This window comes from Choristoneura fumiferana, chromosome 20 (genome assembly GCF_025370935.1).
Source record: "Choristoneura fumiferana chromosome 20, NRCan_CFum_1, whole genome shotgun sequence".
Lineage (NCBI taxonomy): Eukaryota > Metazoa > Arthropoda > Insecta > Lepidoptera > Tortricidae > Choristoneura > Choristoneura fumiferana.
Genome location: NC_133491.1, coordinates 10,145,224 through 10,157,633, shown reverse-complemented (window position 1 = coordinate 10,157,633; position 12,410 = coordinate 10,145,224). Strand labels below are relative to the sequence as shown.

The 12,410-nt window shown below is 34.9% G+C and overlaps 1 protein-coding gene across 1 annotated transcript; it reads left to right on the top strand.

Moving 5' to 3' along the window:
- Window positions 1-3,990: 3,990 nt before the first annotated feature.
- LOC141439131 (uncharacterized) lies at window positions 3,991-6,703 on the top strand. Its single transcript, XM_074103278.1, has 2 exons — window positions 3,991-4,067; window positions 6,130-6,703. The coding sequence occupies exon 2, from the start codon at window positions 6,136-6,138 to the stop codon at window positions 6,481-6,483; it is 348 nt and encodes a 115-aa protein (XP_073959379.1). The 5' UTR covers window positions 3,991-4,067; window positions 6,130-6,135; the 3' UTR covers window positions 6,484-6,703.
- The last annotated feature ends 5,707 nt before the right edge of the window (window positions 6,704-12,410 follow it).

Below are 12,410 nucleotides of genomic sequence, written 5' to 3'. Positions count from 1 at the left end.
GCGAGGCAATCTAGTGTGACCTAATTCTCGAGATTAATCGCTGGCTGTAAAGGTATAATTGGCTTCCGATATATAATCGATGTATAGAAATTAGTGAAGGCGACAGGTGATCATTAAATTCAATTGAAAAGGGCACAGTAAGTTTCTCGAATAACGAGGCGTCAATGTTAATTACGTAGTTGATGAAATTAATTAAATAAAGCGTATTCAATTCGGAAAAAATCATTTACGTGGGTGATGCTACAAGCAAATTGTACCAGCAATTGTTATTGGGTAAATCGGGTCTGTGGTTTAGACGTGATGTAGTAACAAGCAAACAGACAAACAAACCTTCGCATTTATAATATTAGTGGGATGGGAATTCCTCCTTTATTTTTAAATTTATTTAATCGCTTGTTATTGCAACGGTACTGCAGATACAGGTAAGAATTTCAAGTGTCTTCTTATTAGGGTTCAAATATGTGACAGATGAGCCCCTAAACTGTGTAGCCATATGGACTTAAGGAACCCTAAAAATTTTAAATAGCACGCTCGACGGTCGGCTTGTTCGTTGTTCCGACATATCTTAAAGGTACCGCATAAAGTTTCTGCGATTCTACTCAGAGCGTAAAAATAAAATATTAAAGCAAATAGCTCCTTCGACTTCCTCAATCTTAGATGGTTATATTAAAAGATCCTGGGGCAAAGCAAAATAATGTAAACGACTGAGAAAAATATTGGATGCTGAACTAACGACAATACTTAGGACTTCTGGTTGAGTAACATGAAGCCTATTTTGACCAATAACCTCTCGAGCAGAGGATCGTGGGTTCAAACCTACTAAAGCTACTTTTTTTATCGAACAGCTGGCAAACGAGCAGGCGGGTCACCTGATGGTACTAGCGCGTTTTACAGAAAAAGAATACATCCTGAGGAAATCGGTTCAGCTGCTTAAGTGTAAAGACGTAACAGACAGAGTTACTTTCGCATTTATAATCATAGCTGTTGCCCGTGACTTCCTTTGCCAAGAATTTATCGCCATTCCGCGGGAACTATGCCATTTTCCGGCATAAAAACTATCCAATAGGGTCATACTGAAAACAAGCGCTGCGGCTTGCCGTGGCAACACGCTGAGTATGGCCCTTTTTGCTTCTTTCGGCACAATGTTTCTTTTCTTTCTTTTTATTTAGTAGGTATGTAAGAGTATGTAAGGTTGTCTTATTTTTAATTGTATTTTTTTTGCTGTGCCGAAGTTTGGCAAATACATTTATTCTTTCTTTCTTTCTTTCTTTCGATGTCCTGCCCAGAGTCTTACACTACTTCCATATCACGTCTAAAACGGTTCAGCGATTTAAGCGTGAAGAGATAACAGACAGAAAAAGGGACAACACAGACTTTACTCTTGCGTTTATAATATTAGTAAGGGTTAATTAGGGTGATTGTACTTAATACAAGTTTCACGTTAGTTAATGCATAAGCAATTACTTAAAGGCGGTTTTATTTTATAAGTATTAAAAAACGTGTTATAGTAGATTATTGTCGTGGCCTGGAAGTAGGAAATTGTTGGCTGAGTATGAGAATTAAACAGATGAGCTTGCGAGCAGTAATTGCTATTCCAGCCGAGACTAATATAAAGCTTTTCTCAAAAATGGTGAAGGAAAAAAACTAAATTAGAACCTGAACCCTGAACTGAATTCAAACCTTTTCTCAACAAAATATATTATGACATTAAATTTTATTCCAATAAAATTTTTATGCTTTCACGCTTTTTTTTCATTAAAAAAACAGAAGGTGTATTTTTCCACCGAAAACACTACAAGCTGTTTCAGATCCAATAAAAAAAGTCTGGAGTTCCAACAAAATAACTGATAGCAGCCATTTGAGTTGACTGTATCAACCAACATTTTTCCATGGCTGTTTTCACTTTTTAAAAAGTTTGAGACTCAACAATAATAAAAAATATTGTACAGCTAGCGTGCCTGCGATCTTTTTAACTTTTTAATTTCTCGCTGACCATAAACCCCCTTCTTCCTCTTCTTCTTTCTTTAGCCTTCTGATATTAAGAAATAATGTAGACTTTTACGGACATTTTTGAGAAAAAATATTTCTAAGCGTAGCACAATTTGCTCTTATTTGATTATTAATTTCAATTATGCTCGGGTTCAACTAAGCTTAAGCAAACCTAACTCAGAGCTTAAGCGGGGTTAATGAAACAACCTTAAGTTATCCCGAGGATTAAAACAGAGGATTGTAAACAGGGATGCCGATTTTTTAGCCTCACATCTCACATCCTTGGATGCGGTTGCAGATCTGAAGATTTTTGTACTTAACTAAAAATGTGCGAAAAGGAAAAGTGGAACCGTCCACTGGAAATCTAGTATCGAAAAGCGAAAAAGCGACGACAGGAAAGCAGGAGTAATACAGAGACGAGTTGGAACCAAATATTGCGACTTAAAAAAAATATAACATTTTACTGCCGAAAGCACTCACCTGCGGGTATATCGTCTTCTGTGAGGGAGAACCTTCGCGCGTCAGTAGTGGGCAGGTGGTTCAGCTCTTCCGGAGATACTGGTGTTGCATTTATCCTTATATAAGTACTAAGCGAGTCTTCAGCAGTTTCAGCACAGAGTTTACATTTATTTAAAGTTAGCGTTGGAGAAAAGGTTTTACTGCCATTCAGTGCAAATGGAAAATCGACCACTTGAATTGACCATTTTGAATTTGGACCAAAATGAATACCATCCAGAGTGAATTTTGTCTAAATGTGATTATGCTGAAAAATATTTACAACCAAGTTTCAGTTTTAGATAATATTGTCCATTATAAATTAAGAGCAAAATAAAACAAGCAAAAAGTTAATGTTGTCTAAATCAAGTCATAACTTAATAAGTATGTACCCAAAACAATTGATTACGCTTGGAAAATATTTACAATTCGTCAAATTTCTGAGTGTACGTAAATACAAGACGTGGTCGTTATTTTTTCGGCATACTTCAAATTTGACAATTTCCAACGGGACAAGATTCCATTTTCGACGATATGCAGGATGGACAGTTTTCCTTGTTGATGTATTTTCAATTGAAAATACAAACTGAAATATAGATGCACAGAAAAACCAGAAAAATAAGACCATCACTGGGAATCGAACCCAGGTCCTCGGTATTCCGTATATTTCAGTTTGTATTTTCAATTTAGGTTTTACGGGATGACCGTAAAAGTAAAAATTTGGAATTGAAATAAAAAATACAAAAAGATTCCAAAAAACCAATCTTAATGTATTTAAAATTGTAATTTTTGTGCTTTAACGTATAATTTCGAGTTGTCCATGTTCCATTTGCACCAAATGATAGTAAATCGAGAAAAGATGTAACATCCGTCAGCGCGACGGGCAGTGCCATGGCTGCTATAAATGTAAACTAAGGGCTGTTTCACTATCCATTGATTAGTGTTAACTGACGGTTAAATGTGATGCCGCCTCCGTCTATTCGAACAAAACAAATAGAGACGGCATCACACTTAACCGTCAGTTAACACTAATGAATGAATGCTGAAACAGCCCTAAATAATGTAAATGATGTGGTGCTACCGACACTTTATTCTCGATATCGTCTTAATGGTGATATATTAATTTATTAGTTAAAATTGAACTAACTAACCTTACTTAAAAAACAAAACTTTCTGTCAAGTATTTACTGTTAGTTATAGTTATAATTGTCAAATACCTAACACTAATAATTTACGAAAATTTTGTTTATTTTCCAGACTTACCTACCCAAAGTTATCTAGCTACTACATATCAAGTGACATCCAAATTTAATCAACGCAAAAGGCATACAATTTCGCACTTATAATTATGAGAAGTTTTGAAATTTCAACGCACGCCACATCATTACGCATTAGCAATTAAAGTAATTATTTTGTTATAAAAAAAAATCTGCGATGAGCTGATTTGTGAAATTCCCAGTAGGTATGAGTGGTCCCGGAAGAATCTCAGAAGGTTAGCCACCTTAAGGCTATATAACATAGCTGCGCTGCGCGGGCGCAGTCAGTAAGACTCGTGTTGTGACCGTGACTTTTGTTTTCGGAACGTAAGTGTGAACGAACCGTTTTGAATTGATTTGAAATTAGAGCTCGTGATTGATGTTCGCTTGTCTGACAGTGTTTCTTTGTGTGTTGGCATTCTGTTTGCTCTTGTGTCTTATTTCAATTGTGGAAATGGTTATTCGCGTTTTATAAAGGGCGATAGTGTTTGTGAATTAGCATTTTACTACCTGTAGCTTCGCACGCGTGAACTAGATTTGTCAGTTAAATTCAATTCCGAAATTCAACTGCATTTCCATGCAAATTCGCAAAAATTACGCTTGGTCTTCATTGTCGATTGTATAGGTAAAGAAGACCTCTGCAAAATGTCATGTGAAGAAATGAAAAGAACGAAATTACATAGCTTAATACGTAAACGTAAATTGATATAATGTCAAAGCGATTACATTGGTACAGTCAAGTGCAAAAACATGCGTCTATTCGAACCACTCCAAATATGTTACCACGGCCTTATTACATTGGAATAAGAGTCTGTGGAATATATTTTAAAGGGTTCGAGAAGTGCATATTTTTAAGGTTGACTGTACAGCCACGAATCAATTCAGTTTAACTAATATATGTAATACAAAAATAAAAAATAGCATTCAGTAGGTGCGTAATTTTATCTACGTAAACCCTTTATTGTACAAAAATAAAGGAACAAAATTAAAAACAATGACAAACAAAAAAAAATATAAGTAATGGAATAGAACCCTCCATTTCATCGATATTCTCAGTGAACCGCCGACATGTGCGACAAATTTCGGTCCATTGATTTGCTAAAAGGTCAAATTCGGGTGCTTTTATATTCTGCTTACATTGTATCTCAATATCTCGTACTCGACACTTAGTCTTGTATGAGTTGTCTGGCGCCACAGAATCGGGCTCAAACTCATTACTGAATTAATTAAGCTTCGAAAGAATTTACTATTTTTAGCTTATGCTAATGAAGTTAGAAAGGGCTGTTATTAATAAAGGTTAATTTTAACTGAGGTCAAGATACGGAGACCGTGTTGACGTCTAAATTTTTGCGTGAACTATCTTCTTACGAAAAACCTTAATAGTGTAATTTATTTTACGTTTGCTAGTAATTTCGTGTTTGAACTATGTATCTGACGCTCGTCAAGGCTTTCGAAGTAATTAGATTTTTAATTTAATATTTTATCTCATAATCTCGGTATACATTATTATAAGCTGCTGCCCTAAATGCTGTTGGGCTATATGGTGCTGGGCATAGACTCTGCTTGAGCTGTACTTCATTCGTGCAGTGAGCACCAACTGCGAGCCCGTGTCGATTGGTTATTTCAGACACATCATTGATTTATTTGCAGGTGTGTACAGGTTTAATCACAATGTTTTCCTGTTAAGGAACCACTGTAAAGCTAATGGTGAATTTTGAATGTAATTTTGCTCATATTTCGAAAAATCCTGCGTGGTTCCTGGCTCCAACCCATAGTCCTCTGCTTGAGAGGCCATAGGTCAAACCACTAGGTTACCACAACTTCTGCTAAAATATACTGAGCGGCAAAAAATCTGGCCCATGAATGTATGCAGTAATAGGTAATTTTGTATGTCGAGTGGACCAAATTTCGTGCCGCTAAGTATATCTCCGTACGTAATGCACTGTTGATACGTTGCTAGGTTTTGTAAGCAAAGAGAAACTGAACTAAGCAGTGTCTTCAAGTTAATATTTGCTTCAAACTGCAAAGCACCTTAAGGGAAAACAAATTAGTTTAGACAGCCTTTCAGACTCATCTTCCAGCGACAACTTCGAAGACTGCAATTGTTATTTCAGTCACATTTCTAAAACTCTACACACATACAAGTCTAAGGTTTTTCAAAACACTTTACTGGCAAAACGTGCGCAATCCATCATTTTTCCATTTCGTTGCTTACCATCAGGCGTGTTTATGGTCAAATTCACGCCTATTTTGCATAAATATTGCCACTGTTTTGATGCATCACGAAACGACACCTCAAACACTGTGATTTAGATACACATACACTGTCATCAACATGTCCAATACCATAAATAATTGCACATGTATTAATCTTCTTCCCTATTTCCAGGTCAAAATGCGCTGCCTAATACTCCTAACCCTGGTGGCCGCAGCGTACGCGCGTCCAGCCCTCATCTTCACCCAGCCTCTTCAGCCAATCGGCATCGAGTATGCCCACTCTTCCGCCCCCCTCGTACACCCCAACCCCGCCGTCGAACAAAATGCAGCTGTTGAGAGCCAGTTACCTAGAGAACTGTTGAAATCCAGGGATTTCTATGATAACCCAGCGGTTGCTGAGGGTCTGGCTAAAGAGTCCTGGTTTACTAACAAGGAGATGCAGGTGGTGGAAAGGGAAGCTGAGAAGATCCCTAGGTCGAGCATCTACAAGATAGTCAAGAGCGCTGGATTCTTGGATCGGCATTAAAGTTTCGAAATGTAGTGAAACTTGAATAAGTGGAATCGCAGAGGATCAGTTATATTCATCAAAAATTAAAATCGGAATCAGAAGCTCATTTTGCAGTGAGATCTTTTACATATCTGTTTTTTTAAGATAACCAGCGCTTTCGGAATATTGACGGGAAGCATTATTTTTCCAAAATTCAGTTAGTTTCTATATTGCTTGTTAACCATAAATTGAGCATAAACTAAAGAAACTAATTTGGGCACAATAATAAAACACAATAGTACCTAGAGTGCATATAAAAATACAGCACTTTACTAATAGATGCTTTCTTGTAAGTACTTTAAATTTTATCACAACCATTTTTCTGTCCGAAATGTATGTGATTGACGTTACCCACTGCGTACGTTTATCCCATATGACTGATTTCAAAAGTAACGGAACTCCATTTTGTTTCCAGTTGTAGATATTTTCCACTTTGCAGGTTTTTTGTACGATAAACTGATAGCTTACATATTCTGTCAATGATGAAGGTGCATATAAATATTTTGTATCAATTGATAACACATTTCGTGATTTGATCGTGAACATACATACATTCGCCTTATCTGTTAGTTTTGTACCTAGTGCTCAAAATTGCTTTTAAATTACAAAATGTAGAAATAAGTAGTTTTACTAGATGTAAGTTTATATAATAGGTTTATAGATATATTTTTTATGTGTTTGTAAATATTGAAAATATTAATGTTAAATATCGTAATCTTGTTTTTAATAAGCATTTTACCTAGTTATTACTAAATGAAATAGTCATAACTATCTCAAATCAGTTATCTAAATCTTCATAAAATCAAGTCATTTAGGATACTAGTAGAGATTTTATATTTATTTTAGTTTCTTGGTAGCTTGTAAAGTTTTTATTATGCATGCAGGTAATTTAAATAATTTATTTAAAATACTGAATTATAGATAATTAGTGCGAAGGTAAACTTGTCAAGAATTTTTACTATTTTGTGTTAATTAAAATTCAATGTTACTATTTAATATTAAAATAGTTTGTGCATGTTTTTTAGAGAAGACCTGTGTGTTGCCATTCTTTTGTTGCATAGACAAAAGCTAAATCTAATATTTGTCTATGGAGTGAGAATCAAATGGTATAGTCAGTTAAAATATAGACCAACTCTTATTTCCTTGACTATAGAATCGTCTGTACATGTTATATATTTTTCAGTTCCATATCTATACACCCCATGTATCTTACTGTTGATTACACTCAGGGAGGATAATATTTTGGTACAAAAATAATTAAAGATATATTATTATGTATATTTCTAGGTAGGTAGTTAATAAAGTAGAGCTGTGATCTCGAACAATAAGTACTTATTGTAAGTTATTGTTCAAAATTAGAATAAAATAAAAAAAACTATGTTTGATAAACAAATTCTTTTATTCTTCACACAATCACAAGCTACTGATTAATTAATTTTTAAATTTAATTTTACTATATTGTTTTACGTTTTACACAGTCAGGATTAAAGAAAGGAAATCAGTGTGACGACATGATGATGATAACCTGTCAGTTCTATTCTTAGCGGCTGTTTCACCGCTCATTGATTACCTTAATTTGACGAATAAATGTGATGCCGTCTCCGTCTATTCGAACAAAACAAACAGAGACGGCATCATATTTATCCGTCAGATAAATTTAATCAATGGATGGTGAAACAGGGGGTTAGTCTCCTATTGCTATCTAATTAAACTTATTCGCAATCTAGTTATTCGTAATATTGATTACTTATCGGGGGTCAATTTTTGAAAATATATTTTAAGTACCTAAACTCCTTGAGTGTCGCTAAAAAATACCAAATAAAATGTCAATAACAATTTTATCGGCGTGCCTTCCAAAATCGACACCTCATGGATAGTTAAATGACGAAATTACAGGTGAAAAACTTAATTAAATAAAGGACCTGTTGTACGTAGTTGTAACGTGTTCGTATAAACAAATTGACGTTCCAAATTAGAAAAGTGACTTAAGAGAAGTCTCCTTGTTCCGTTCCTCATACAAACGTAGTCCGGGTCTCATTTGAAAACTAGGTAACAGAAATAGATGACATTTTGTAAGTATGGACTAGATGTTATTATCTATGCCTGTGGTTTTTCAGATTTTCATATAAATGTGTAATATCAGAATTACAGGAGCCCAAAAGTCGACAAAAAAAGATGACAACTTTGCACGAGAATAACAGACTAATAAAGCATTTTTACAAAAATCTAAAAAATCTCACAGCTGCGAGCGCTTATGTCAGAGAGAGAGAGAGAGAGAGAGAGAGATAAAGACAGCGATATCCCAAACGAATACCTAACGCGGCCGCGCGGCCGGCAGGGAAATTTCTCTTAAGCTCTATATCAATTCTGTGCACTACTACATACAACCAGGTCCTTTACTTAAGTTTTCCACCTATACTCCGATTGTATAAGTCATCCGAGTTGACATTTAATACCACCACATTGTCCTTGACCTTATAATATTACCCGTAAGGTCCCGCTTTATCCATGTCACATCCTTCTCCGTACGTGGGTTTCTTGAAGCTTCTTCCTCTTTTACAGGTCACCCAACATTCGTGAACGGGTTTTTGTGTAAAATCTGGAAGTTAAATAAGGTTGTTTATTCATACAAATAACAAAAAATATTTTTTTATAAAAAGTGAAATTGCATATATCTTTGTAAGAATTACCTGACAAAGCCACTTCATACCGGTTGTGGCCTGTAATATGAGCAAATAATTAAAACATAGATCATACTCTTGAAAATGAACAACATTAGTTCAGCGACTTTTAAAAATAATTATTTTTTATTACATTTTAAAGTTTATTCGAAATTATTTGTAAAGCAAAATGCTTGATGTCTGTAGCGTGACAGGCGACATCAGTTGTGTTCAGGATGGCGTACATTGATAGCAGTATTTAATTTGTATGAAAAAAGGAAAGTTTAAAGACTCCACTATTTTTAAAAGTCGCTGAACTAATGTTGTTTAGTTTGACGAGTACGATCTATGTTTTAATTATTTGCTCATATTACAGGCCACACCCGGTTTTTCTCCGATTTTCAAGTTTCGTAGTAGCCCCTTTGGGCCCTATTCCACCACGCTGGCAGGTGCGAGACTACTACTTTCATTGAGACCCATAATGAAAATACGCTTATTTTAATCACGAACAACTACAATTGTAACGTTGTTGAATGTATCACAGTGTATAGTGTAAGTCTACATAATCACTTATACCATATTTCTTAGTGGGGGCTCGTTAGGGAGTAAGTGAATTTAAGAATGTATCTATTTTATAAGTGCATATTGTATACACTTTGCTTCTGTTTGCTCTCCTTAAAATAAATAAATAAACCTTTGAAGCGCAAAGCTTTAATTTCATGTCAAGATTTACCGACAAATCTACAAATAAATGTGGACTAGGAAAAATAATACAACCAGAAAGCGGAATTTTCATGGCATTTTTTGACCTGTCATGGTGACTTCTCACTTATCGACTTCCGATATACATACATATATCGATACACAACATAGGTACTAAAGGAGGTTAAAAGTAGAAGTAAACAGGTAAACAATAGGCGGCCTTAAGATAAAGAACGATCTCTTCCAATTAACTTTCGAGCGCAGTTGAAAATGTGAAATAGACATACAATGCAATGAACAATGAATGGATAACAATTTCTAATTGAATAATTTCAGTTCAGTTTTATTAAAAATTCATTTTTTAAATTATTCTGTTGTAATGTTAAGAAATGTTCCATTAATGTCTCTTTAAAAGAATTAGATGTTTTTTTTTTCATATTTTCCAGGTTTTTTACTTCTTTTACAGTCAAATATTCATTTGACTCAAAAGAACTCTACATAACATGATACGTTTACGACAATCTAATTTAAGGTCTATTATTATTGACATCACTTAGGTAGAGTCGATAAGTGAGAAATTACTATGACGGGTCAAAAAATTACACTAAAATTCCGCTCTCTGGTGACAACAGATACAAATAAAAAAAATGACATTCGACATATGTCACTAACAATTGTCACGTTGGTGAAATAGGGGCGATTCGATTTGCAGCATTCGAACATGGCGGATGTAGACAATATCTAATTTTGCTATTTCTGTTTCTTTGGCTAGTTGAAGTATAATTTTGATAGTGTTTTATGCGGCGATTAACCTTAACAGTGAACAGTGATGTCAAAATTTTATATTGCTCTCGTGTTTGACATTTTTTAATGCACAAATTGTCTCCACGTGGTTTCTGGAATTATAATATCAAGTTGCAAAAACTACAACCACCGTACAACGTCCCTCTCAAAGAGAGTTTACTTTGACACTGGCGAAATTGTCCTATTAACTAGGACAGAAAAGCCATATTTTAAAAGAGAAGAAGAAGAAGAAATAGGGGCTTGGAATCATCATTATTTTACATTCGTATGTTCTGTAGTCTATACCTTACCTTATATTGCAAAAGAAATTCACACAACAGTAACGATATGACCCCAATTTAAAGTTAGTGTCTCTTTATAAAGACAATTGATATTCAACGAGATTCAGCATTAAATTGCGGGTGAAACGTTATTCGTTACACTACACAAAGCCTTGCAATGCGCTAAATTTGTATGCAATGAACGACACTTTACGACATCGTCAAATAAATGCTGTTTACACAAGACTTTTTTTCGATTGCTCTACGACATGGATTATGCAAAATAAAATGTAAAATAAATGATAGCAAAAGTGACAGAAAACGAAAAAATGGAGCAAGCTAGCTCATTAATTGATTCCACTCACTGATTATCTCACAAGTAGATCAGTAACTTCTACACGTTTTTGCTACAATAACAGATTGAACTGAATAAATTGAAATACGTACAACTAAAAGATGTAACACTTACACCCTGTTTCACCATCAATTGATAATTTTATTTGACGGATAAATGTGATGCCGTCTCTGTTTGTTTTGCTGGAATAAAGGAGACGGCATCACATTTATCCGTCAAATAAAATTAATCAATGGGTGGTGAAACAGCCCCTTAATGTTTTAAACTTTCGCGATTCTCACTCATAACTAATATATTTTGGGACTTTATCAGTGATAAATTCAATAACTCATATAAATAAATAAATGATCACTAATATATTTATTGTTAAAATTACCTCGACTTTTCGACCACAAATCGTATTACATTACAGCGGCCGTGGTCACGAGTTCTAGTCCAAACGTCAAGGTAATTTAAAAATAAATATAGTATTTGTGATTAAGTCCCGAAAGAAAAGTTTCTGGGAAAACTGGGGTTTTCGAAAACATTTAAAAACTACACTGCAACGAAATCGATATTCAGAGTGAATTTTTAGTCATCACCAACCGGAAGACGTCTAAGTATTGCAGAGCAACGACCTCCCTCTTAGAACGACAACTCGCCACTTGCATCCACGGTTGCCCGCAACTCTTAAGATGATGTCGTCAGTCCACCTACTGGGAGGCGTGCTAACGCTTCGTCTTCGTTCGGCGACGCGACTCGAGAAATTTTTCTCTCCCAACCTGTAACTCTGTTGTTATCTGCCTTTGGAGCGATGTGGCTCGCCATTTTGCCATTGTATTTTTAAATAGCACCTTATTTTTAGAAATATAAGGTTATTGTTAGAAAACTCTCACTTTATGTTTAGCAAGTTAATAAAATACAATCGTTAGAATTAACATAAAAATAATTCATTATAAGCCCTAAGGAACGAACTCTCATCTCCAGACTGACTTAATACTATTTTCATTGGCGCCCAAGTGGGTGTTCAAGTTTCCAGTGTAATCTGATCTCTGAAGTACCCTACAGCTAAACGTTTTCTTAGAATTATCGAGATCTCGTTTGAGTGGTTCATAACTGGCGGGCATAAAGTTTCGCAGAACAACT